A 27,503-nucleotide genomic window follows, 5' to 3' on the forward strand; every position below is an offset into this window, starting at 1 on the left:
TTTTTTTAATACTTCTTATTTGAATTAATATATTATTTTTTATAACGTATTGCATTTTTTTAAACGTAACTAATGGATTCACGAACGTAAACAAGCATAAAAACAATAATGTATAGTACAATAAAGATTTGACTCTTGGAGTGCGAGTCTAGTAATTTGGCAACGACTGTAAGTAGAATGAAAAAAAGGAGAAAATTATTGTTTTTGCTAAATTAAGCATTGGTTGCATCACGACCAAAAATCACCCGTTTTTTTTTTTCGAAAATAAAGAGTCCTCAAAATTTTGTTTTAGATCAGAAAAGGAGAGAGTTTTTTAGAGTTATCTTCCAACGTCATGAAAACCTGATAAATTATTATTTAAGGGATGGAACTATCAAATACCAGAGATAGCCTCAAGTAAAATGCTATAAACAGGAAAGAACAAACAAGCGGTATGGATTGTAATAAATTGTTTTAATTATGAAGCCATTAAGCGAGTGTGAAATCTTTCTAAAACAAATGAGGGGAGAAACTGTTGTAAAAGTGTCGGGGTTGATGAGGAAAAGTAATGCTTTAATTTCCAAAAAGACAATTAAAAGGTGCTCAGGAAATGACCTTTTCGTCCCCACAAATGAAAACTCATCATTTTTGACGCACAACTCTCGAAGGAAGCTCAACAAGAGCCGGAAACAATAAGCCCTCTTTCACAACTTTTGCTTTTAACATCCAGTAGCTGACCGATATTTTGCAGTTCATTCTAACAAATATGTGCACATCCATTAGGGGCATTGTGGTACGCGTAACCCCAGGGGAACCGTTTAGAGGGGGTACGCGTTATATGCGAAATATGTTGCAATAAACGAAAATTTCAAAAAATGTTATTTAAAAACAAAGCTAGCCTTGAAAATTTACGATTACGTATTTTTATATTGGCTAGTTTTTGCAGAGTTAATTATGAGTCGTGTCAACAGCCAGTTATGATTTTTAACTTTTGAGCAATTTTTTTATAGCAAAAAGTACATTCATTATTTTATGAGTGGTGAAAAGGGTACACGAAAGTCATAAGTTTGGGAAACACTGCATTAGGGTGTTATCCGTTATTGTGAATTCTTCATTTCTCAAAATATCTAGATAATTTGTTCACTCGTTAAATACAGTTCCCTGTGTGGCCATATTATGAGACACACTCTAAGATTCTGTGTAAAATTATGATTATCAGGTGATATACTCTTTACAGCTGCATTGTTTACGTGTTTTTTGTACATGCGTTTTATGTGTTTTTATTTCGTTTAAAAGAATCAGTTTATCAATATAAAATTTCATTTTTAAATTTCAGTTCTAACGCATTTTGTTTGGAATAATTTAATCATTGTTTTTTTTCAGACGGGAAATGTCCTACTCCTGGTTGCAATGGATCAGGGCACGTCACCGGTCTCTACTCTCATCACAGAAGGTAAACTATACTTTAAATAACTAACCTCATGAAAAAAATTATCTTTTGGCGTAAATCACGTGAAAAAATGTAACAGCAAATTAAAACGCGAGTGAACTTCTCCAACAGTGGTCACATTGGGTGATAGAATGCAATTTTTTTTTTACCAACGGTGACATTTTTTCAATGTTCATTGACGTCGCACCAGAACTTGCACAATGGGTTATTGGCGACGGTCTGGGAAACATCCCCCGAGGATAATCCGCAGGTCACCATTTTGATCCTCTGCAGAGGGTCCTCGCTCTTCGGTAACCCTGCACTCGAGCACTTTACTGTAGAACGCCCACCCTCGGCCCCTACGCAGACTCATCCAAGTGGTCACCCACCCACACACTGAAAGCAACCAGTTGGCTACGACATTTTTTCAGTAAGATATTTATAATGGTTGCCATGTAGGTTTATTACAAATTCCCATCACTGATCAGCATTATTATGCACTGAAATACTTCCCTTTAAAAAACCTTCTCCCGAGCCATTTCTAAATGTGACCATTCTAATGAGCCCCAAATCTTTAACAGCCTCATTAAAATGACCCGGTCAGGTCGCTCACTCTTCTACACCACATCTACATCCACGATAGAGTACCTCGCAGTGGAAGTCGGCTACCAGAATCAGTACCCGATTAGCCCATTATTGGTATCATTTATATTTTTAATTTCTAAAAATACGTTTCGAAAATTCATGTTGCACAAGGCAGAAATGAAGAATAAAAAAATTGAATAACAAACAAATATTTTATGAACATTTCTGAAAGTAATATTCATCTTGTCTACAAATATGCATTTCATTGTTATGATTCTCAAAAATAACGATAATTTTTTTTCACATTAATTAATAAAATTAATCAGAAATATTGTTTTTTTACCTTTTGTTAAACTAGAACAAAAATTTAGTTTTTGATTCCTGACAACAACAAAAAAAGGTCAGTTAAGAAATATTTTATACCTACAATCATATAGCTAGGTATGTTAATTTTTTTAACGAAATATTAAGCATTTAAGAAACTATAATTTAGAAACAAACCTTTTACCGACATAAAAGTTTGTATCTGTTTTTGAACATCTTAATGTGAATTAAGTTTGTGTAAAATGGTAGTTAAAAATTATTTTTTATATCCAAACCCATTTCTGTAAATAGTAATGCATAAAGATGATATAATTTATATTCCTATTCAAGAGAAGCTTTTCATTGCACATTTTGACAAGTCTTTTAATAACATTATTTGTTATAAATTAAACAATTAAGTTTCATTATGCAAAATAAATTCATGTAAGTAGCAAAAAATTTTTCTTCACAAAATTCAATAAATAATTGTGTGAAGTAAGAATTATTTTTTATTTAAAATGCTAAAGAATATAGTGCATTTATTACATATATCCTCGAATATTGTTTGCCCGCTCTTCAAGCTTATTTTCTTTTTGGAAAATCAAAAAAAAAAGAGTTTTTTTTTTCTTTTTCTTTTTTTAAGAATATTGAGCAAGTTTCCAATTTAGCAACAAGTTCTCGATTTTAACAGATTTTTTTAAAAAAGGTTATCTATTGGGAAAAGTAAGTGATTTATCTTTTAAAAAAAATTTATTTATATTTGAATTTTAAGCCAGATGATAAAAGTGGACACTAATTAACTTATGATTTTTTTTCAGCTTATCGGGTTGCCCAAGAAAAGACAGAATAACACCCGAAAGTAAGTTTACTTTTAAAATCCTTTTAGAACAAATATTTAGTGGATTTTTACCTATCGAAAGATACATGGGGATGGAGAATATAATGGAAATATTTCTATACTAAAATATTTTTTGATCTTTTTCAAAACATATTTAAAGAATCATTTCATAAGTCACATGATTTCTCATACTTATCCATGAAGTTTAAAGCTTTTCGAAGTGACCGACAAGAAATTGTTTTTGAACACACTATGCCAAAGAATTACATTTGTAACAGTTTTTGGTTATTATAGGCAATAATTGCACAAAATTTCTTAAATATCTCAAATAGTGATGGAGATATGGAAATATTTAAAAAAAATTTTGTCTTACTCTTTTTTTTTTGCTATAACTTTGAAAATATTCAATAAAATTGAATAAAATTTTTGAGCAATTTAAAAATTACTTGAAAATTTGCGCTTTTAAAATTTTAGAGAAATTTGCTTAAAACTGAGCAAGATTTAAGTAATTATAGTTTTTTAATACTGCGCGGGAAAAATTTAAATTTATTTTTTCTTAATTTTTCAATGGATCGCATTTGGAAACTAATAAAAAGAAATTTAGTTTGAATGTCTCAAAAATTTAAAAAAATTTCTAGCAATTCTTTAAGTAGTTTTCGTGCTTAAAAGAAAGCTCAAGTGATAAGGTGATTTGCACAAATATTATTTTTTGTATTATTAAACAAGATTTATTTACTCTGTCATTGTTGGTAATATTTTTTCTTTCACATGTCTTTTGTTACAAATATTTGAAGAAAATCTCCTTATCATTTTAACTTTCTTTTAAAAAGTACAAAAGTACACTTACTTAGAAAATTACTTGAAACTTTTTAAATTTTTAAGATATTCAAATCCCACTTTTTTCATTAGTTGCCCAATACGATTCACTATAAAAATTGTGAAGAAAAAAATCATTTTTTCTTCACAATTTTTATGAAGAGAAAATTATTTTGTTATCGTGCTCAGTATAAGAGAACTATTTAAATTATTTATATATTATAAAGTTTTCAACGAATTTTTTCAAAATTTAAAGCGAAAATTTTGTGTTTAATTTTAAATTGCTCTAAAAATTTTGTTTAATTTCAAAGTTATAGCGAAAAAAACGTAAGACAAAAAAAAAATTCGTTTTTATAAAAATGTTTATATCTTCATAAGTAATTAAGCTATGTTGACGAAATTGTGAGCAATTATCGCATATAGTAACTGTAATGTATCTACCACTACAAAAATACAATTCCGAATCACTAGTATATAAGACATGTTTATTCGATTCTCGATTCGATAGCAACTCACCCCACATTGGTGACCCGGACGTGATGTGAACACGCCTACCTTGACAGAATCTCCCACTTCGATTTAAATAGCCCTACTTTGATGGATGGTCCACACTGAACAGTTGACTTGCTAGTTGTGACTGCGACATTGTACTCCTCACGCTGCTGCTTCTCAGTCTCGATCACACACAACGTAATACGTATACACTCGACTGCTAAAGGCAACACAGGAGCGACCAAGACCGTGAACTTAATACAGCTCTCACGATCAGCACTCAAAAAGAACGGTGATCTTAATGCAGCTCTCCCGGCTTCTCACGAAACGGCAAGGAATCAACTAGTGGTATCCTATTCATCGAATTCTATCACAGATAAAACTCTGGTTAGGGAGTACTGTCAATTCCCTAGTTATATAAGATTTGTTAACTCTATTCTATGTGTTGGGGTACCTTTTCATAGATGAAGGTTGACATGGTTGATAACAAATCACCCCACAGTAACCAAGGCAGCTACATCCTTTAGCACAGGGTGTTCAAAAACACCATTTTCCGTTTGCAATTTCTTGTTGGTCCCACAAACCTCTAAAGGCTTTAAACTTCATTGAATAGAAATCGCATGATCTAAGCACTTCTAAAGTTACAAAAGGTTAATATCCATCGTAGTAGAAAGTATTTCTTAAGAAAAAGTGTTTCCGTTATTTTGTCCACTCTCTGTCCATCACTTCAAAGTTATAGTTTCTTATTAAAAAGTGCATTTTACATTAAATAGCAGCAACTAAAGTATTTTAAACTATAATTAAGAACTCACAGGAAAAAAAAAGATTAATTAGCAATAACTAGAGAAATTTCTTACTAAATTTTATTTTCTTTACGATACATATTTGCTATTTGTTTGCGAAAATTACTGTTTTAACCGTTTTCCTAATTATACCGAGTTAACTCGGATACATTTATCTTCCCGAGAAAACTCGAGCGAATTTCTCAGGACATTGTTTTATCACGTTTTTACTCGGTTGGAAGCAAAAAACATAATCTAAGTTTTATTTAGAAGTTTTGCTGTTGGAACTGCACACGTGTTTTGTGATGATTTCTGTACTTAAATAGAAAGGCGTATTCCTATGTTTGAAAAGTATTACATTGTGTTGTCCCTTGTAACTATCATACAAAGACTCATATTTTTTTCATTTGCCCGAAATAACTCGGGATAGTAATTTAAATGTTTCTTTCACATAAAAAAAAACTTGTGTATTAGGTTGCGTCCTTATATTTATTAATAAATTTTAAAAAAAAATATATATATTGCCTTTTCTTAAAAAATTGATGAAGAAAGCGTTATGTCTAGGAAAAACTTTTTTCATAAGAACTGCTTAGCATTTATCGAATCTGCGTTTAATTTCTGTATTTCTCTACACTTATACATTTTTAATTTTTTTAATTAAATACCTAGCGTAACAGTTGTAATTAAAAATTGCAATATACAATTTCGCTCAAAGTGTTGTGAAGAAAGGGAAAAATATTGTATACTCTACCAGACCAAAAACATTCATTTTAATGACATTGTGTTATTTATAGGCGTTCATCAAGTAAAAATAAATCAAATCAGAACTTTTAAATGAAAGTATCACCTCATTTCGCTAGATAATATTCGCAAGATAGGTATTACTAAAGAAATTTGTATTCTTTGAATAAATCTATTAGTCTGTTCTTTTTCTCAACATTTCTTATCTTCCTTATCATTTCTCCTCTCTTATCTTATCTCCTTTTCTTAGTTTTAGCCTTACATGAGACAATATTAAAGTAAGTATCATTTATACAATCTTTATCACCAAACTTTAACAATAGAATTTTTTTAATGATAAATATACGAGAATCTTCACTTAAATAAGCAGTTTGGAACCTTTATCTAAGTTTTCTTTCATTATTTCTTGCTTTCATTTTTACCTGTCTTGCTACCTATAACACCTCGTTTTCATTAAAAATAAAAAGCGTCGTTTTACACCAACTATACTATTATTTAGCAACAAATGACGCTGTTCCGTCCCCCCCCCCAAAAAAATAGGAATAAAATTAAAAACAAATGCTATTTCGTTTTTAATTAATTGTTTTCTTAATATGCACGTAATTGCCCACGCCAATGTATTCTAGGAAGTTTTTATTTCTTTTTTAAACTGTTTTAATAAAAATATAAAAATACACATATTATATTTTTTATAAAAAAAAATTGCTTGAAAATGAATTGACTGGAATTATATAGAAAGTTGGTTCTCAGAAAACTATGTAGAAACTCGGAAAAACATTTGTCCAGTTTACATTTATAATATGTTCGTCAAAAATGCCTGATCGCTGCTGCATTCACTATCAAGTCTCTATGGATTGTGTTTTTTCTGCTTTTTTTTTTTTTATACTGGGAGGCGCTCTTCACTGCCTATACTTCCGGGTTTGATGAGTTTTGAAGCCATTTGGCTTACAACTCGCTCATTGGGTTTTGAGACTATCTTGTATGGATGGGTGATTGTGTAAAGCTAAGGGTGGTGGCGATAGTGGTAAAATTGCTCTTTCCAGACTTCCGGGTTACTGCTTCCGATATATTTTTACGCCGCAGATTGAAAAAGCGCGCGATCATATTATTGCATCATATCTTTTGCAGTATTTCACATGTACCGAGTTCTTTCTTTCAGCCTTTAAACTTCAGTATTATCATATTAATATTATAATCATTAGAATATTTTCTAATTAGGTTAACTTAAAAAGATATTTTTAAAGTTATTTTTGGCGACATTTCATTCAAATGTAGCCAAATAGGGGATAAAATACAAAACATGGCAAACCTTAAGAATTATTCACAATGAGATATTAACTTTCCAAATTTTTTTTCGGCCTTACGACCTCTGAGAATCAATACATTTCAGAAAGCTCTTATGAATGGCACAATTATGTTTAGATTTGAATCCAAATTACAATAGCAAAACTGCATACAATACTAGGCTTGTTCACACATCGCCTCGTAGTCATAACATAAGCGGAGGGATACACCGGAAATTTTCTAAATTTCTTCCGGTTTCAGAACGCTTGTTATTGTTTACATTAGATCACCCATCCATACGCGTACTTGTTAACTGATTTGTTATTTATATTTAAAAGAAGAATCGTCATTTGAAGATCTGACATTTCAAGACCTAAGAATTGTCATTTGAAAAAGAATTATTATAAAAGACCTTTTGCCTTATCAACACTTTACCAACATGATAATTTGTAAAATAAACTTAATCTCGAAGAATATGTTAATACTAACGTATGATGGTGCTCCAATAACAAACAGGAATAAACAAGTAAACTGCCAAAAAAGCCAGTTCTTTATGAATCTAGCAACCATGTCACCATGGCTAATTATGGATAGTGTTTTTAATATAAATGTAAACTACATCAATCTTTATGTCTTGACCTGCTCTACTTCCGGTTAGAAAGTATACTGCTACTTACTGCAGCCTATTCTGCGAGGTCATATTTTCAAACAGATAGTTATTTTTCTAATAAAAAAAAACAGACAAATTATATAATTTCTGAGCTCAAATCTACTGTACTTCATACATTATTATTGATATTAGGTAATTCTGGTTAGTTTGAAGTGAAAATTTCTTTTAGTTATTTACATATCGCACACCGGCAAGAAAAGTGACACAAGTAAAAAACAACCATTTTGAGGTTATGTCAATAAAAAATATGTATGAGTGTCACATTAAGTGTCACATCTCTAACATTTATGCAGCCGAGGGCAGTTTTGTGTCGAATTCAGAATAAGTTTTATAGTATTTCATTAAGTTGATTTTTCTCAAATGCTGCATTTTAATGTTATGACACTGTTCTTGACAGGGTGCGATATGTATTGTTGACATGGTTGCTAGATTTAGAAAGAACTGGCTTTTTTGGCAGTTCTGATTAGGTCTCTTTTTACTTGTTTGTTCTTGGAGCGCCATCATACGTTAGTATTAGCATATTCTTCGAGATTAAGTTTATTTTACAAATAATCATTTATGTTTAAATTTTGAAGTTGGTATAGTGTTGAGAAGGTAAGAAGTATTTTATAATGATTCTTTTTCAAATGACAACTCTTCAAATGACGATTCTTATCGATTCTTCTTTTAAACACAAACAGGCGTATACAAGATCGGGTACAAGGAATACTGCTGAAGACAGTTTCAAAACACAACGATCACGTTGTGAGTCAAATGAATTCAAAAGACAGCACAAACAGTAACCCGGAAATATGGGCAGTCAAAAGCTTGCAGCCCCCCCCCCTAGATAAAAAGACACCGTGCCTAATTATGTAAGACTAAAATAATATTTCTAGAAGAAACCTCAATTTGTTTTTTTTCTTCTTTTTTTTACAAAATATTCTCTCAGAGCCGCGATGGCTCAGAGTATAGAGCGTTCGCCTTCCAATGAGGCGAACCGGGTTCGAATCCCAGTCGATACGAATTCCGCGCATCCGGCTTGCACAAACTGCAGTGCTGACTTGAAATATCCTCAGTGGTAGACGGATCATGGGTTAGAGTCCCCTTGCCGTCAGGGTAACCGTGGGAGGTTCTCGTGGTTTTCCTCTCCATGTAACGCAAATGCGGGTTAGCTCCATCGTAAAGTCCTCCACGAAGGCAAAATTTCTCCAATACTAGATCAAGCAGTTCCCTTGTCTTCTGGATTGGGTTCAAAATGACAAGGCTACGGAGTTGATCATTAATAGTTGTAAACCCGTAAAATTGGGACGGCTGTTCAACGACGGTTCATAAAATGAAATAAAATAGTCTCTCAGAACTTTCTTTACTTGCGTGTGTCCTATAAGGCTTGATCATGCGATTTTTCATCATGATCTAGTTTGGGTGAAACCTTTGAGAGGAGTCACACGCGTATTTATCTTTAGGTGTCCAACAGATGGTTGCCATGGCAGAGGTCACATCAACACTAACAGGAATGCCCATCGAAGGTTGGTATTTGCCATCCTTTATTTTATTGGTTAAAACATTTATTTAAAAAAAATTATTATCATTTATTTATATCAAAACGAAATTTTAAAATTTTATAGCTGATTTCAAAAAAGTTATGAGCTTCAAAACTGTAAAATGAGATTAAAAGTTTCCTGAATATTGCTATTTCGAATGTCATTTATCTTTAAATGATAATTTAAAAAGGAATCTGCGCGAATGGAAAGTCATAAGAAATCGTGGAAAGTCATGAATTTCGGTATTGAACAAAATGTGTCATGAAATGTTATGATTTTAACTATTTTTAAAAGAAAAATCATGGAAAGTCCGGGATTCGAGTCGCGGAAAAATAAAATTTTTAAGATGGAATTTGCCGCCACCCACAAAAAAATGATGCTCCGAATATCTGAATTTGTAACAAAACCCCAGGTCATTGTCATATTTTATTAAAATATGAAATGTTTTTTGTGTTCTTTAAAAATTATGGTTTTCTTTCAAAAAATGAAAGAGAAAACATTTCTAGAGCAAATTTATTCAATTCTGATGCAATTAATAGAATGATGCGACTAATGAATTTCACATTTCAGTAATCACTTTTTTAAACGCCCAATTCACAACAATTCTATCGCAATTTTTTTCTATGTGTATTTTTTAGCATTTATTTTTTATCCAATAATTTTTTTTTCTCATCTACCCATAAAATATATAAATATTAAAACAAAAATAAAATTTAAGGAAATGTAGCTAAAGATTGATCATAAAACCATGTGTATTTACCACGAAATCACACGAATTGGTCTCGGGTATATCTTTAAATGTACTTCGAGAACCAAACGCTGTATTGCAATATTAAAACCATTCTTCTTCTTTTTTTTTTAAAGCCGAAAATCAATAGTGATAACTGCCTGAAAACAGACTGAGAAACAATTATCGGATCAAACAGTAAAGACTTAGTTACAAAATTTGAATCTTTCGTAGCAGGGTTAAAAAATCAGGAATATTAACAACAATAACTTTAAAAAAATATATCAAAACACCACATTGATTTAGTATAATTGAGTAAAACGTATTTACTTAAATGTGCGATTCAAATTTCTCGTTTCTTAATAATATGAGATGAAAATATCAAAAAATCACGGGGATATAAGTATAACTGCCAAAAAAGTCAACTGTGAAATTGCCACATCAAGAAGTCACTAAACATGGATTGCGACTTAAGACCGATGTCTTAAAGTAAAAACAAGCTTTATTTGAATTTTTTTTAAATTAAAAATGACAGATTAATTGGTCTAAACATAATAATAAAACTGTAATAAGATATTTTGCATACATGCATTAAAAAAAAAAGAAATGTTCACTTAAATAAAACATTTTTGAAGAATTTGTTGAAAAAAAAGCGTGCTTTTGAAACATTGTTAGATTTTCTTTTATTTATTTTGCTTAAAATAATAAAGTTGCATTGACTAAAGGTCAAATTGCCTTAATACTATATGTAAAAATAAATGTAAGTTTTTATTTATTTATTAATATTTATTTTCTTGAAAATAAAATTGACTAAAGATTTGTTGGTTTAAAAATAATACTATCTAACAAATTATCAAACGAACAATTATTAAAAGAATTTTAAGGAAAAAAAATACTACATTTAATAGCACAATTGTTAAATTATTGAACTTTACTTATTTTCGATATAAGTAAGTAACAATGAAAACTTATGCTATTATTCCTCATACATTCAAAACCTTTTTTAGTTTTCCTTTTGTACTAATAGAAAAAAAATTTTGAAAACTTTTTTGAATTATTTTGATTACTTTAAAATGCGAAATAATTTGATAAACAATTTAAATGCTTTTATAAGTGCGTTTCAAGAGAGTGTTCAGTGTAATCGTGTTTTTCTTCCAGTTTGTCGGGATGTCCTATAGCAGCAATGGAGAAAATGGTTCAAAAGGAACAGAGGGCCACGCCAAAACCTTCACCTCCTCTTGGTCAAAGTAAGTCTTTTTCATTAAAATATTTCAATCAGCTCATTTTTAAAGTTTTTGAAAGTTATTTTTTCATTAATACGAGTTGCAAATAGAATAGGCGTTTAATGGCCATTCTTCACAATTTTCCTCATTCCGTTATGATTGTGACTGCAGTCCATATTATGAGAACGTTAAAATTATAAATATACAGTTTTATTGTCTCGGATGACATTTGTTTACGCTCCTCTATCAATATGGGTTAACATTGCAATGGACATACGTTAAAAGTAAATACAAATAGCTATTACACGTATGTTTAAATATAAAAGTATTGCACATAAACTCGTGCAAATCATGTCAACACTTTTGATCTGATTATTATACTATACTAATATAATTCTTGATATAATAAATATTATCAATTGTCTCATTGATACGCTAACGTAAACAAGAGCAGTCGCATGAAAACAATAAAGAGTGATAATTTTGCATTGAATCTTCCCCATTCGTACTGAAATGCCGGAAACCTTAATAAAGGAGGAGATGCCCATTCTATTGACAGTCTTTATTCAATTTTTGTAAAATAGAAGATATCTTTTGTAGTTCCTTCTGGACCATCCTCTCCAGATTGTGTGATGAGGACATTGTGCTACGTGAAGCAGACCGACATGCCAGACTACAGGTATCCCATGTACGGACAACCCGTTAAATCACCCATGGAGAAGTACGGACGATCACAGACTCCAGACTTCAACTCTTACGACAGGTTCTACGGACGACCTATGCCAAAAATTAAATCTGAATCACCAGATGGACAGAACATGCTTAACAAACAAAAGTAAGTGCCCACAATTTCCCCTCTTCCAAACGAATTTTCCTGTTACGCGTATAAACTGTAATAATTTTGGTAGGATTTGAAATCCATATATATAACCGTCGTTGAACAGCCGAACCGACTAATGGGCTCCGTAGCCTTGTAATTTTGGACCCCATCCAGAAGACAAAGCAAGTCCTGGATCAAGTATTTGCTTTCGTGGATGACTTTTTGATGGAGCTAACCCGCATTTGCGTTACAAGGAGGGAATCCACGAAAACTTCCCACGGTTAGCCTGACGACAAGGGGACTCTCATCCATGATCCGTCTACCACTGAAGATATTTCACGTCAGCACTATGTTTGGTGCAAGCCGGATGCGGGATCATATCGACCAGCCATCGCTGGGATTCGAACCCGGTTCACCTCATTGGAAGGCGGAAGCTCTATCCGAGCCACTACGGCTCTTGGATTCTTCATTGAAAAATATATTGATGTAATTTAAAAATTATGAATTTAGGCTAAAAAAAATGCGGTAAATTCGAATTGTGCATTTGAGTATTTACTTTTTAAGGCAATAATTCTATCGAATTTTTTGGCAGTTATTGATTTCTACATAGTTTCTAAATCCGATAATCTCGAAACGAAACACGCATTTGAGGAGTGGTCTATCTTTTTTTTCGGCAATTACTACTACAGATTTCATGATTTTCAATTGTGATAAATATTTACAAAATACGAAGAAGGATATAATTTGCGCATGCCCCCCCCCCCAACAAATTGCGAGAATATCACCCATGATATTAGAATAAAAAAATATGTAATATGTTCAATTAACAAAATTACATAGTTTTTTTTTTAAAAAAAACGCAGCGCTTTTGTTATTTTAAAATAGTATGTCTGTTAATAAAAGTATATGGCAGAAGGACATTGTCGGAGATAGCTTGAATAAATTCTGCCGATAGGGTGAACAGCGCTATGATTTGCAAAAAAGTCACCCAACTGAATGGTTTTGTGTTGTTTTTCCAGTGTTCCAAATTTATGTGGACAGAGGAATTCCGTTGTGGTGTCATCCAAACAAATGTACTCTCCACCTTCGACGGGGGAAACGGAACAAACGGAACCCGTCGATTTCTCAACGGGTCACGACGACCGGGTGAGGCCGGATTTACCTCACATGTTACCGAATGCAACCCCTTCACCATCACCTCGATCTCCGGGAAGATTGCCCCCCCTGGATGCTTCCCCTCATCTGCCTCACCCACCCTATTCACAAAGTCCTCTTGGACCCCCAGGACACCATCTCATGCCCTCACCACCCGAATATGTACCCGAAAAGTGAGTACATTTTAATTCATCGCAGCTTTTTATCGTGCAATCTTTAATCTCTTAACAAAGTCTTGTGAACAAAATTAGAATGAACGAACAAATTATGAATGAAGGGTGTGTTTGTTGCAGGTGCATCCAACCAAAAATGAAAAGCAGAGGAAGAGAAGGACGGGAACTGATTCATTGTCCCACCCCAGGCTGTGATGGAATGGGGCATGTATCCGGTAACTACGCAACACACCGAAGGTAAACAATCATCCCTCATTTACCTGATGAGAAACCTTCATTAAATGAAGTTGTAATGAGATACTAAGAACAAAAGATTAGTCACCCTTGGAGAAATCATTAAAAAAACGTTTAATATCGTGTAACATCACCTCTGGATTTGAAAACCACCCGGATTAGATTAGGAAGTGAGTCCACAAGGTTTTGCAGGTATGTCGAATCTAGCCACTTGCTGCACAGATCCACCAAATTGCGAGGATGCTGATTTCGACGTCTTACCCGATGTTCCAACATGTCCCACAAATTTGCAATGGGGTTCAAATCAGGTAATTTAGAGTCTGAGAGTTCATAAAACCAGTCACATATTCTTACAGCCCGATGAACTTTGCTGCAGTCATCTTGAAAAATAGGGGTATCGACAGCATACTCTTCATGAAGATGTTTACTGAAAGGCAACACCTGATCATTCAGAGTGTTCAAATAAACATGTTGGTTCATTTTAGCGGCCCCCTCAGGGAGGAGGCCCAATCCATAAGAAAAATGCCTCCAAAACATGACAGACAAACCTCCGTCTTGAACCTAACCTCGCACACAGTCAGGATGAAATGCTTCATCTGGTCTTCCATGCACTCGATAACGTGCGTCATTTGAATAAAGGCCTTACGTGATTCGCCAGACCCTATTACATTCCGCCAATCAGCAACTGTCCACAATCAGCTAGCCCACTGAAGTTTGGCAGGCAATTGTGTGAGCAATGGTCTCTTACGAGGTGTTCGTATCCAAATGTTCTTCGCATGCAGCTCCCGTCGCAACGTTTTCTCCCTAACAGGTTTGGATGGACCTTCATTCGCTAACTGAAGTAATTTTGATTAGCAAGTCGTAAAACACGTCTTCGGTCCCTTTCACGCAGGATCTTTTTCCAGCTACAATTCTGATGTCGTCCTTCGTGACAACGTGTTGCACCACTGCTTGTTGACACAGTCCGCATCGAAACACCAACCAATCCAGCAACTTCATTCACCGTATGACCAAACACAATTGCCTCTCTGTCCCATCCTTACCCACATTTACACACAATTTCCTCTTAAAACCATTGATGGCTATTTGCCTTTGATCAGGTTGTCATTTGACTCATCTAAGGAAACCTATCAATTCATTGATGCTTTCGCACTAGGGTGACTAATTTTTTGTCCGGTGAACTTATTTGCAAGTAATGTATGAATTAAAAAGGTTTTAAGAAAGACATGGAAAAACGCCACTTAGATTGACTAGGAGCTGAAACATTGGAAAACCGTTTTTTCTCTTACAATACAAAATTTCCGACATTTTCCAAAAAATTAAAATTGTTCTGTAACGTATTTCTCAACAACAATACAGACAAATGCGGTAATAAACAAAAACAATTTATTAAAACATAACGAAAATAAAAAAAACACACAAATTTTCATTCGTGACTCTATAGAAGAGAGGACCTTACTCACTTAAAAAAATCACCGACTGACTGCCTAATACACATGCGCAGTTTGTTTCTGTTCAGTTGTGGTTAGGGAGATATTACAGACTCCTCCCTTCCCAAAATCTTTTTCAGACAAAGAAATGAAAAAGTTAAATTTTTAAGAAATTTAAAGTATCAAATAATTAATATCATACTTGTATATTAAAAACACAGCATACAAATACAAATATTCAAACATCATTTTTATAGATTTTCAAATGGACACATAATAAAGAAAAAATTAATCATTATTTTTACAGAATAACGAGATAAAAGAAATTATAGCACATAAAATAAAACACCAATGAATAATTTTTAAATGTTAAAATTATTGTGATTTTAACCTTCACTTTTATGCAAAATAATTAGCAATCATTATCATTTTTTTTAATCCAAAGGAGCTCTACTTAAACTATCTGCGTTATTATTCAATTTCCCAGCTTTATGAATAATTTTAAAATCATAAGTTTGAAGGAATAAGGACCAACGCACTAAGCGCGGATTGGCACTCACATTTTTATTTAACCAAGTTAAAGGATCAGTTTGAATAGGGAAAGATCGTCCATCAATATAATAATGCAATTTTTTTACAGCAAAAATAATGCACGCACACTCTTTTTCTGTTGTTTTTTAATGGGAGAAAACTTTTTACTTAAGAATACTATAGAATGTTCATTCCTCTTTTTATCATATTGTGTCAAAATACCTAAGTCGCTAGCATCAGTTGGAATTCCTTATCAAAGTTTGGAGCATAAAGAATGAGAGTTTTCTTTTAAGTTCCTGAAAAGCATTTTCTCTATTCCATTGAATGAGTCCTTTTCGAACCCTTTAAAGTTTCTGTCAGAGGAGCAACGATTGATGAAAACATGGGTATATATTGTCCCAGATAATCCTAAAAAGGCTCAGACTTCTGTTTTAGTGGTTGGTTTAGGAAACTCATTAATAGCCTTTATTTTCACCTCTCCAGGCGAAAATTTTCCGTTTCCTACAATATGGCCAAGATATTTTACTTCACTTTGAGCAAACTGACACTTTATTGGTTTAATTGTTAAATCGGCTCTTTGAATTCGGAGAAAAACTTCCATGATGTGCTCTAAATGTTCCTCCCAACAAGCAGAAAAAACTGCTACATCATCAAGATATGGAACAGCATATTTTTCGCAGCCTCTCAACAATTGTGCTGAAAGAGAATGGAGCATTTTTGAGTCCAAATGGCATTTTAAGAGGTCTAAAAGTCCCAAAACTAGTACTGAAGGCTGTTAACCTCTGAGCATTCGGCGTCAATGGGATTTGCCAATAACATCTGGTTAAATCTACTAGAGTAATGTATTTTGCTGAGCACACCCTTTCAATTGATTCCTCAGTATTAGGTAAAGGATAAAATTGTGTTCTGGTCACTGCATTTAACTTGCGATAGTCCACACACAGATTTCAACGACTATCATAGGTGTAGTGTAGTCTGATTCACCGATTTCAATAATTCCACACTTTAGCATTTCATCGATTTCAGTCTTCAATATATCCGTTTGTCTAAGAGACATTTTATAAGGTTTACAAAGGATAGGGGTATCAGAAGTCAGTTTAATATCAGGTTCAATCAAAGTGATTTTTCCTGGTATGTTTGAAAAGTTCTTAGCAAATTCGTTTAACAATTGTTGCAGTTGATCAATTTGCTGTGAAGTCAATCTTCCTTGGAGACTACTGTTGCATACAATGTCGTTAAAATTATAAACGTTGGGACTTGGTTCAATATGGGGAAAGTCTATATCACTATCCACTTCACTTTCTTCAGTTTTCATAGATACTAAGTTGACATATTCACTTCGTTTATAATAAGGCTTCATATTAATATGGTAAACTTGGAATCCGTCCTTTCTCCCTGATAAGTTTATGACGTAATTTGTTTCAGATATTTCCTTTTTTACAGTTCCAGGTCCTAGCCACTGAAAAGATAATTTATTTGGTCTTGACGTTGCTAAAACTAAAACCAAATCTCCTTCGAGAAACTCACGCTTGATAGCATTTTTGTCACACCATAATTTTCTTTTTATCTGTACTTCTTCCATTTTCTCTATAGCTAGTTCTTAACATTTTTTCAAGCGATTAATTAACTGAAAAACATAATCTGTAACTGGGTTGGATTCTATGTCTAATCTTGTCCATTTTTCATAAAGCAAAGTTTCTTGTGTTCAGAGTTTCTTTCCATGCACTAATTCTGCGGGTGAGAATCCGGTGTTTTCGTGAGTCACTGTTCAAAGGGCGAAGAGTGCTGAAGGTAGATATTTTTCCCAATTATTTCCTGCTTCCAAGCATAAAACTCTCAAAATGCGTTTTATTGTTCTGTGAAATCTCTCGACAGGATTGGATTGCGGATGATGTACAAAACTATGGCATACCTTTATTCCGAAACGATCAAAGAAATTCGCTGGTTAAATTGCTAACAAAAGATGTCCCCTTGATCACATTGGATTTCAACAGTAAAGCCTGTTCTACTGAAAATATTAAGTAATGCATCTGTTACTGATATGGAAGTTAAATCAGTAACTGGTATCGCATCAGGATATTTAGAAGATCTAAGGATCATGGAAGTGATGATGTAACGTTTCCCAGTTGGTGTGATAGGAAGTGGACCACAAGCGTCTATATTCAATTTAGAAAATACTTCCTGAATTATAGGCACAAGCTTTAAAGGAGCTTTCTTTTTCTCATTCGGTTTGCCAGCCTTTTGACAACTGTCACAAGATCTCACATAATCTTCAATATCTTTATAACATTTAGGCCAAAAGAAGCGACGGTTAAGCCTATCCTTCATTTTTGTGACTCCCAGATGACCAGAAGTATCTTCGTGGCATAAAGTCATAATTTTAGCTCTGAACTTTTTTGGTATCACTATAAATTCCTTTATTTTCCCATTATGATCTTCTTGAATTTTCATTAATAGCTTATTTTTGATGGAAAACTATTTATTCCGATCATCAACTTTGATTGGCAATTTCGAAGAGAGGTTGCAAATCCGGGTCTTCTACCTGTAAATTGGCAAGCTGATCTGTATTTATCTCTAGCAGTGAATCTCCACTTTCATCAGGAGGAGGAAATCATTCTCGATCATTGATTCAGAAGTAGATTCGAAGTTTTCAGCATATTCAACTTTTTCTGGCTCCATTGCAGACGTAGTATCTTTAAAAGTTCCTTTTTCTGTGTCGGATTATTTCTTTTTGACAACTGTTCTCTCTCCTCTGCTTTCGTAATGTTTGCGCTCTTGTTTCAACAGCATTTATTGCAAAGGGTGCAGAAATTTCTTTCAATTGGGAATCAGAAAGTAAAGAAGCAGTACAATTTACCATAATATAGCGTCCTTTATCAAGTTCATGTCGAACAACAGCGGCCTTTGTTATTAGGTCTCCACTTTGAAGAGATATTGTAACAGGAGGTAAACACACGGGGCCTTCATCAAGAGGTTGTTGAACCCAAATTGTCTCACCAGTAAACATCTTTGGAGTTCTATATTTTCTACATACGACATCGATACTAGCACCAGTATCTCTTAAAATAGGCATCAGGTGGCCATTCACTTTTTTCCAACAACAGTATATAGAGCTAAAAATTTATCTTCCTCTAATCCTTCCACTATTCTATTAATATTAGCAGTACCTTTAGGATTCCTTAGTTTTGGGCATTAAGGACGAAGATGGTTGCTGGAGCCACATTCATAGCATTTCGGAGTCCTTCATTGATCAAATGTTCTATCAAGGCCTACTTCCCTACGATCATTAATATGGTTGCTATCCTTGTTTCTTCTTCTCTTCTATCATACGCATTATCTTTCCTAAAGTTCAGACCCAACTCTATCAGTTCTATAATTATCATATTTCGTAAAATTCCTGCGATATGCTGGCGGACACTTTTCGCTTTGTAGGAATACTTCTAAGGTCCTTTGATTTGATCGTTTTTCTTACGTCATCAAGTTCTTCTAACTTTCCAGCAAGTTCTACTGGTGATGTAATGTTACTCCATTCATCCAAATAGTTCTCTTTAAATTCTTGAGGAGCTCGTTTCTTCATCTGGTCAGTTATAATCAAATCTTTTCAAAGGTATCTACTTTTAATCCCGTTATCCAACCATCAAAATAATTAGAAAGTTCATGATAGAAGTCTGGCCAAGTTCCTTCAATTGATGCTTCATGAAAAGTTGACGAAATTTTTCAGGAGTAAGCTTGAACCTCTTCAGTAGAAGTCCTTTAACGTGTTCATAATCATCAGGTTCACGGGCAATAATTTGTGTTATTTCATAAGGAAGTAAACCCAACAAATGTGTTATCCACAACTCTTTTCCTATTTCCGCCCTCCGTGCTTGTCGCTCCAATAACCCAAATACAAACTAATATCTTCTTTAATGTCATATTTATGAGTTAACGAGCGTACATCTTTTGAACTTCGAGAACCTTCTACTTGAGGAGTACCAGCCATCTTTAATTTAACTTCAAATTTCATTCACTCCAACTCAAATTCTCTCTCTTCTTTTCGCCGCACTGCCTCGGCTTCAGCTGCTTCTTTTAATCTTAATGCTTCAGCTTCTTCCTTACGTCGCAATGCTTCTGCTTCCTCCTTCAACTGAATCTTCTTCTCCTCTTCCTTTCTTCAATAATTGTAAAAAATAATTCTTTAGCGAATTTCTCTTCATACTGTTATATCTTCTGTTATGGCTTTTTTCAGTGAGATTATTGTCATATTTGGATTAACATCGATCTCTAACTCTGATGCTAACGCTAGAAAATCTTCCTTTAATCCCTTGCCCAAGAATGCCATGGTTAAGATTAGATAACAAATCAAAAATTTCAACTAATGAATTAAATGTGAACAAAAATTTTATGTTAAATGTGTAGATATTCTACCAAAGAAAAAATTAAATCCTTGTTAATTCAACGTAAATAAATATATTTACCTCAATTAAGTACTTAGCTAAACAATAAAATAATCATAAAATTGAAACAAAATTATAAATTTTATGACACTGTAATTTTATATTTAATAGGTTATTTAATAACAATGATGAGAACCAAACTCAAAACAATAAGAAAAATATTATTCATCCGAAACAAAATTTTCATGAATAAATCCAATTATAATGTATCTCATAAAAATATAAATCGTCATTCAAAACCTTAATTAAGCTAAAAGAAATGCTAAACATGCAAATCAAAACAAAATGCTTCGACTCTTGACATTCGTAAACTCAAATACAAATTTTCTAATATATAATGGGAAACAAAATCTAAAGAGAAAATACATTTATAAAAGGATTCAATAACAGCTCTTTTAAAAGCAATAATAATACATCAAAGCAAGAAAGAAAAGAAAAAAAAGTATTCGATTTGCATCAAAACCGCAATGATAAGTAAGCTAATTTCCCCCCTACTTCCTGTTCAAAACAGAAATGTTTCTCATGCTTCGTTATTATTTTTCACAATGATTTTACTTATCGAAATCATTAATTTAATACACTCAATACTTAGAAAACTATATAAATAACTAGTTGCATTTTTCAGAGAGAAAAAGAGAATAAATATTTGCACTTTTCTAAAAGAAAGACAAATAACTTTCTTCAATATTATTATCAAAGAAAAAAAGATTAGATATACAAAGTAATTTTTTTACACTGTATCTAAATAGTTTTCGACACTTCTATATATACTAGAACTAAATGAAAAATCAGTATACCTACTGTTCTCTTCGCATAAAAAATTTGTTCGAACACTTAAAACAGTAACTGGTTAGTACACAAAAACAAAACTACGAATTTTACGATCAGGATTATCACTTTTAATATCAGGACGATATGTTTTCACTTTTTATATTTCGACGATTTTCACTTTTCATATCTGGGCGATATAATATCGAGATAATATTGGTATATGTTAACCATGAGATTATTTCAAATATAATAAGGAATGGTACTTCTTTTACAAATCGAAACACTTGTATTCGGGATGAATATTGCTTTGTAAACATATTGAAAAGATAATACTGGTATATGCCAACTAATAAATTATTTCAAATATAACAAGGAAGGGTACCTCTTTCACAAATTGGAACACTTGTATTCTGGATGAATACTGCTTTGTAATTAAATCGAAATCGGAGCACAAATAGCACACAAAATAGCACATTCCTTAATCTTCGGTGAAGATTTTCAATCTTAAACGATCTCAAGGATTGAGATTATCTTGTTGCCAGAATTTTTATTTATTTCCATCATCAAATAACAGCACTTATTGGATTTTTAATCACCGAACCACAACGGTTCCACGACTTTCGTATCTCGGCAGCCAATTTATTTGTCTGTAACGTATTTCTCAACAACAATACAGTCAAATGTGGTAATAAACAAAAACAATTTATTAAAACATAACAAAAATTTAAAAAAACACAAATTTTCATTCATGACTCTATAGAAGAGAGGACCTTACTCACTTAAAAAATCACTGACTGACTGCCTAATACACATGCGCAGTTCGTTCCTGTTCAGTTGTGGTTAGGGAGAGTTATTACAGTTCTCTTACTAAAAAAAGAGAACTGTACGCCACAAAGAGTACCTATCGTAGACTGTTTGTCTACGATAGGTACTCTGTCCGCCACAAAGTCTGCGGCAGTCTGGTGCTATGGAAACAAGAAGAGAGCATTTTAGGGAGGGTGGCTTCGATGAAGTGGTCTCCTTTTCTTTCGCCTTCAATGATAGCTTGTATGGGGAGTATACCAGATTGGCTGACTCAGCCACCAGTAGGAGACTTATTTAATCTGATTCAAGAACTTTTTTAAGATTCGCATGAATATTTCTTTCTTACTTAAAATAATTCTCTCGATTCAATCAGTTGTTATTTTTTAAATACAAAGGAAAAAAAGTGAACAAATTCTGACANCTCCGGTCACATTTCAAAAGGCGGTCATATCATTTCTGGCTAACTCCCCGCCAATGTCCTTTTGAGTCTGCTGACTTAGAGTGACACTTTTCTTTGAAATCAAAATTATCTGACCTGGAAGTCACTTTTTTTCAAGTATATTTCGATTTACTGGTTTATTTTTTATTTTATTTATTACGTAGTTTCTCGTAATTAACAACAAAAAAAAAACTTTTCAATTTTATTTCCATTCATGGAGAATTCCAATAGTTATGTCTCCTATATGAAAGTACTGAACTTTAATTACTTTTGTCTCTCTATTTAAACTGCTTAACGAATTTCTTGTTTTCCAGTCTCTCCGGCTGCCCGCATGCTGACCGTTCGCAGATACATGCACAGCATCAAGATTTAAAGTAAGATTTATTTTGCATATTCATACTCTACCTCAATTCCCTTTTTTTTCTTATTTCAATGATAAATACACAACTTTTAAGTTTTTCTTGTGCGTAAATCACATTTAATTTACCATCAGTTTACAATTCCGAGTTATCTCAGGCAAATGATAAAAGTTAAACATGAGTCTTTGTATATGTTCACATCTTCATCACTCGCGAACACCATTTTTTTCACTTTTTTTTTCTATGTAAATCCATATATACAATTGTACAAAACACGTCTGCAGCCCCACAGATAACAAAACTCCCGAACAAATAGTGGCAAACTTCCAATCACAGCAGATTATTATTTTTTGTTTTTGCTTCCGGCCGAATAAGAAGGTGATAAAACAAAACGTATGGACGACTATGCCCGTGTAAAATATTTGGATAAACTACTCGGGATATTTTATCGGGGATCGGAAATAATACTCGGGATAAAAAATAGTTGCACCACCCGAGTTAACTGGGGATAATCAGGGAAGAGGTTAATTTATAGAAAGAGAAGTCATTTAGTTTATTAACTAAAATTAATTTGATTATTAAAACATTTTCTTTTTTGTAGGAAGGAGGATGTGTAAAAATTGGGAAGGGAAAAATTATTGGAATTAGTGGGTGGGAAAGTAGAAATTTATTCTGTATGGTAAAAAAAAGTTTTCAAATTGTTTCTGTGCCTCAAAGTCACCACCTCGGCTGTGATAACTTCGAGGCACCTATAATATCGTCTTTAAATCCAACAAACATTATTCTAACTAAACATTCTTGATATCGAATATAGACACATTTTTTTAACTAATTCTTAACATTTTCAAAAATTTTTTTAAAATTTGTTATGGAAAATTAAAAGAAGCTTTTTCATAACCAAATTGTTTTCCCATGACTAACAAAATATTCTAAAAACGTTAATTCTTCTATCACTGAGAGCCATTGAACTTCAAAAGTTTAAAATATAGAGAAAACATGGAATAATGAAAGAAAAAGAAAATTATAAAAACAAATATGAATAAAATAATATAACAAATATAAATATGTAAATATGTAACTTAATAAATATAAATAATGAAAAATAAACTTTTTTGAAATAAAATCTGGAGAAAAAGATCTGTTCATCAGCTCACACGATTATATACACAAAAAGGAGTGCTTTCTAATATTGTATCAATATTACCGAAGCAAAATATATCAATACAATAGTGTGAGGAATATTACACATAACCCAACCGGCTGAACATTTCATTAGAGTGGACCTCTTTAAACTATGCCAAAGTTTGTGAATAATCGACGGAGTTTGTGAATAATCAACGAATGAGCAGCTTATGAACCGACAGAAAGTCTCTTTACAAAATGGGGAGAAACTATTTTTGGAAACTCAGTTAACGAGATGTGTTTCATCAAGAATTTAAGTCAGCTATTCTTGTTTGTATTTTTTCACTATATTTTAACGGAAGTTTTTATACATCGACTTACAGGATTTTTCCTACATTTGGGAAAACCAATCTGCATCGATGTGTTTATTTTCGTTTTTGTGCATCTCTTCGAGTTTTAACTGAACAGAAATGTGAGAATAATAGAGATGTCGCGTGATTTACGATTGAGAAGTTTTCAAACTCATCTTAAAATAACTCATCATCAAACCACTCCCCAAAATAAAGAGTAATCTAAAATCAATGAGTGATAAGAACCACATATGGACTGCCAATTAGGGATGATGACTGTATTTGATTTTCTTACAATTCATTTGTTACCCTTTCCATTAACAAATATCTTTTTAAACAGTAATTGCATCTTTAAAAAAAAATTACGCGAGTGTGTTTTAAGTAGTGCTTTAGTATTTCGTTTTATGTTAAAATATTTATCGAGCTTGTAGAACATTTTTAAAATTTAACTTGCACTCTGTCTAAATTTCTTAAATTTGATTTCTGGTTACCCATTAAAAAATTGACGCAGTCAACACAAACATAAAACAGAATTTTTTTTTTTAAATCATTAGGTATCGGACTTTTATGCCTTGCTGTCTCGGAAAGATATTCGTAGTAAGTGATCTGAACCTATTTATTTAATTCCGAAGCAAATTTTGGCCACTTCTATTCTACAAACTGTCATTCAAAGATATCTTCTTTAGACGATTGCCCATCTATCTCGAACTAATCTATTTTTTTCTCGTTCTTAATATCTTCTGCTGTTGGTTCACCTTTTACAAACAGATTCTTCAATAGAACGCCTCCTAATGAGGTGATCCAGGTTCGAATCCCAGCAAGCTGGTCGATGCGAATTCTACTCAGACCACAATACTGACGTCCGCAGTAGGATCATGGGAAATCAGGCTAACCATGAGCGAGTTGCTCTCCATGTAACGCAAATGCAGGTTAGTTTCATCAATAAATCCGCCAAAATGGCGAATTTCCTCCAATACTTGATCCAGATGTTCCATTTGGATTGGGTTTAAAATGACACGGCCATTGATAGTCGTGAACTCAGAATTGGGTCAGCTGTTCAACGCTAATTATATATTAAAATGAAAATCCTTATGGCATATTATACTATTAAAGTTACTTTAAAGAATAAAAGAAAATAATATATATTTTTTATTGGGAATGAGTTTGTATTTGTAATGATGTATTAAGATAGCTAAATTTCTTCTTAAATTACTTTTTTTAGACCAAACTTGTGCTACAATGAAAAACCAACTGGTCAGTGGTACAGATACCCAAATAATCAACATGATAAATCCATGTCTCCTATTCTCAGGTGAGGACACTTTTCTTTTAATAAGACATGCATCATTTATAAATTGAGTTGCAATATTTAATTAAATTTAATACAAACATTTATTTTAAAAGAATGTGAAACAACAATTGAACTTCATTTTATAGAACGACGATAAATGCAGCTGTTAGCACACAATTGCCATCTTTGCAATAGAACTAATGACAATAAAACTGTAGGGCCATCTAGGAGCATGTCTCGGCATAAATTGTGCTCATTTTGTAATTGGAATGGAATATTTATGGAAACTGTTGACCTGAGTTTAAAAAGTTCAGCTCACACTCTGACTCAACTTTTGCAGGTGCCCTACTCCGGGATGTGATGGATCTGGTCATGTGACTGGGAATTATTCTTCGCACCGCAGCCTGTCCGGTTGTCCGAGAGCTAACAAGCCAAAGAAAATGGTGAACAGGGACGAGAAAAACGATTCAGAGCCTCTCAGGTAAATATTTGATTTTTTTTTTCAATAGTATGAAACACAAATATATTCCCTAACAAAAAAGTCTATTTTATAAAAATGTACGTTTGAGCGTAAAGGTTTTAACTACATGCTTACATGTGCATTTACATTAAGTTGTCTATATGATGAAATAAGCAAAACCTGCTTTTATAAGTTGGACATCGTGTTTAAATTCTACATAAATGGGGGATATTAAATCAGCAAAACTAAATAGGAATTAATTTTTAAACCTTACTACTCGCATTGTAAATAGAATGCGTGTCTCAACACTTTACCACGGTTTTTGCCAACTCATATTCCAACTCCTTGCCGAAACGTACCGCTTAAAATGCATGATTTGCCAAGAAACGCTTGATCTATTTACAAAGAGTTATAACTAAACTCATATTTAAGGAGACCTATCAAGAGGTTGGAATAATTCATTCTAAATCTTTTGATCAACAGAAGAAATCCAGAGACCGACTATAAAAGCACTTTTATTTTAATTTGATAAAAGATGCGTTCTAAGGAAGCTTCAGAATTAAGAAACCGCTTTCCTGATTATCTCTCGGGTATTTTTGCAAATATTTATTATCCCGAGTAGACTCGGGCATAACAGAATTCGTCAGTTTTATCACGTTTCCATTAGGCAAAACAACAAATAATCTACTGTGATTGGAAGTTTGCCCATTTTTGTTATTTGTGGGACTGCTGACGTGTTTTGTACATTTGCATATACGATAGTTGATGAATTTGCATAGAAAAAAAAGAGAGTAAAAAAAAAATGGCGTTCGCGAGTGACAGTGAAAGTAATGCAGATGATTTTTCAGATGATGAAGATGTGAACCTATATACAAAGATTCATATTTAACTTTTTTCATTTGACCGAGATAATGTGGGGATAGTAAACTAACTGATGGTAACTTAAATATTTTTTACACTCAAAGAAAATTAAAATTTCAACTTAGAACGTGTGCATTATGTTTTGCTTTAGTTCCTCTTGTATTTATTAATGAAATAATAAAAAAAATATGTTCATTTTTTGTTCAAAAAAAAATTGGTAAGGGAAGCCGTTATCTATCAATTTACTTCATCAATTTAAAAGAAATATTTAGTATGCGCTTTTTTCATTTCAAAAAGTATGCTACTTACTTTTAAATCAAAATTTACATGAAGATGCGTGAAAGAAAAGAAAAAAATTTTATTGTATAAAATATAAAACTATGCGTCAAACTCATTGCATTTCATGAGACGCAAAACTCATTCATGTGTCGGAAATCTGCAACTAAGATAAAATGTTAAACCATGGCTAACTAACCATTTAGTTGACCTTAAAATAGCTTCAAAGGTAAAGAAATCTTCTGATGAATTTATTTCAAATGGTCGTTCTTTTTAACAAATACGTTTTCTGCTAATCGTAGATGCCCAATACCTGGGTGTGATGGTTCTGGACACGTCACCGGTAAATTCCAGTCGCACAGAAGGTATTCATCTGCCTAAGCATGCATTATTTTGTTGTTTAGTGTAGATTTTAACTATTTACTCTGCACTTCAGCATGATAATTGAAACCAAAATATCGCTTCAAAGCACCAATCCCCTTCTTATCTTTTTACCATGAGCATGAGCATGCGCTAATATCCCACATTCTCGCTAAAATGCGTTTTAAAGCGATCGTTCTAATAAAAATTAATTTTTAGAATTATTATTAATCGACTTATTC

At 32.7% G+C, this 27,503-nt stretch overlaps 1 protein-coding gene across 9 annotated transcripts in view; it reads left to right on the plus strand.

Annotated features, from left to right (window-relative positions):
- Window positions 1–27,503, plus strand: part of LOC107443893 (myelin transcription factor 1) — a 270,269-nt gene that overhangs the window by 229,750 nt on the left and 13,016 nt on the right. For 2 of the 9 annotated variants that reach the window (XR_011636254.1, XM_071178028.1), the window contains exons 7-18: window positions 1,363–1,432; window positions 3,115–3,155; window positions 6,216–6,243; window positions 9,362–9,424; window positions 11,325–11,413; window positions 11,990–12,224; window positions 13,229–13,537; window positions 13,658–13,774; window positions 22,497–22,556; window positions 25,236–25,325; window positions 25,645–25,785; window positions 27,204–27,266. Coding sequence is in view for 5 of the 9 variants with exons in the window: in XM_071178028.1 (XP_071034129.1) it covers window positions 1,363–1,432; window positions 3,115–3,155; window positions 6,216–6,243; window positions 9,362–9,424; window positions 11,325–11,413; window positions 11,990–12,224; window positions 13,229–13,537; window positions 13,658–13,774; window positions 22,497–22,556; window positions 25,236–25,325; window positions 25,645–25,785; window positions 27,204–27,266 (1,306 nt within the window). In the remaining 4 variants the exon portion in view is untranslated. The remainder of the gene's footprint in view (window positions 1–1,362; window positions 1,433–3,114; window positions 3,156–6,215; window positions 6,244–9,361; window positions 9,425–11,324; window positions 11,414–11,989; window positions 12,225–13,228; window positions 13,538–13,657; window positions 13,775–22,496; window positions 22,557–25,235; window positions 25,326–25,644; window positions 25,786–27,203; window positions 27,267–27,503) is intronic. The other 7 variants (XR_011636255.1, XM_071178029.1, XR_002376833.3 and 4 more) reach the window with 5 other exon arrangements.

The sequence above is a fragment of the Parasteatoda tepidariorum genome, chromosome 2 (assembly GCF_043381705.1).
Source record: "Parasteatoda tepidariorum isolate YZ-2023 chromosome 2, CAS_Ptep_4.0, whole genome shotgun sequence".
NCBI lineage: Eukaryota > Metazoa > Arthropoda > Arachnida > Araneae > Theridiidae > Parasteatoda > Parasteatoda tepidariorum.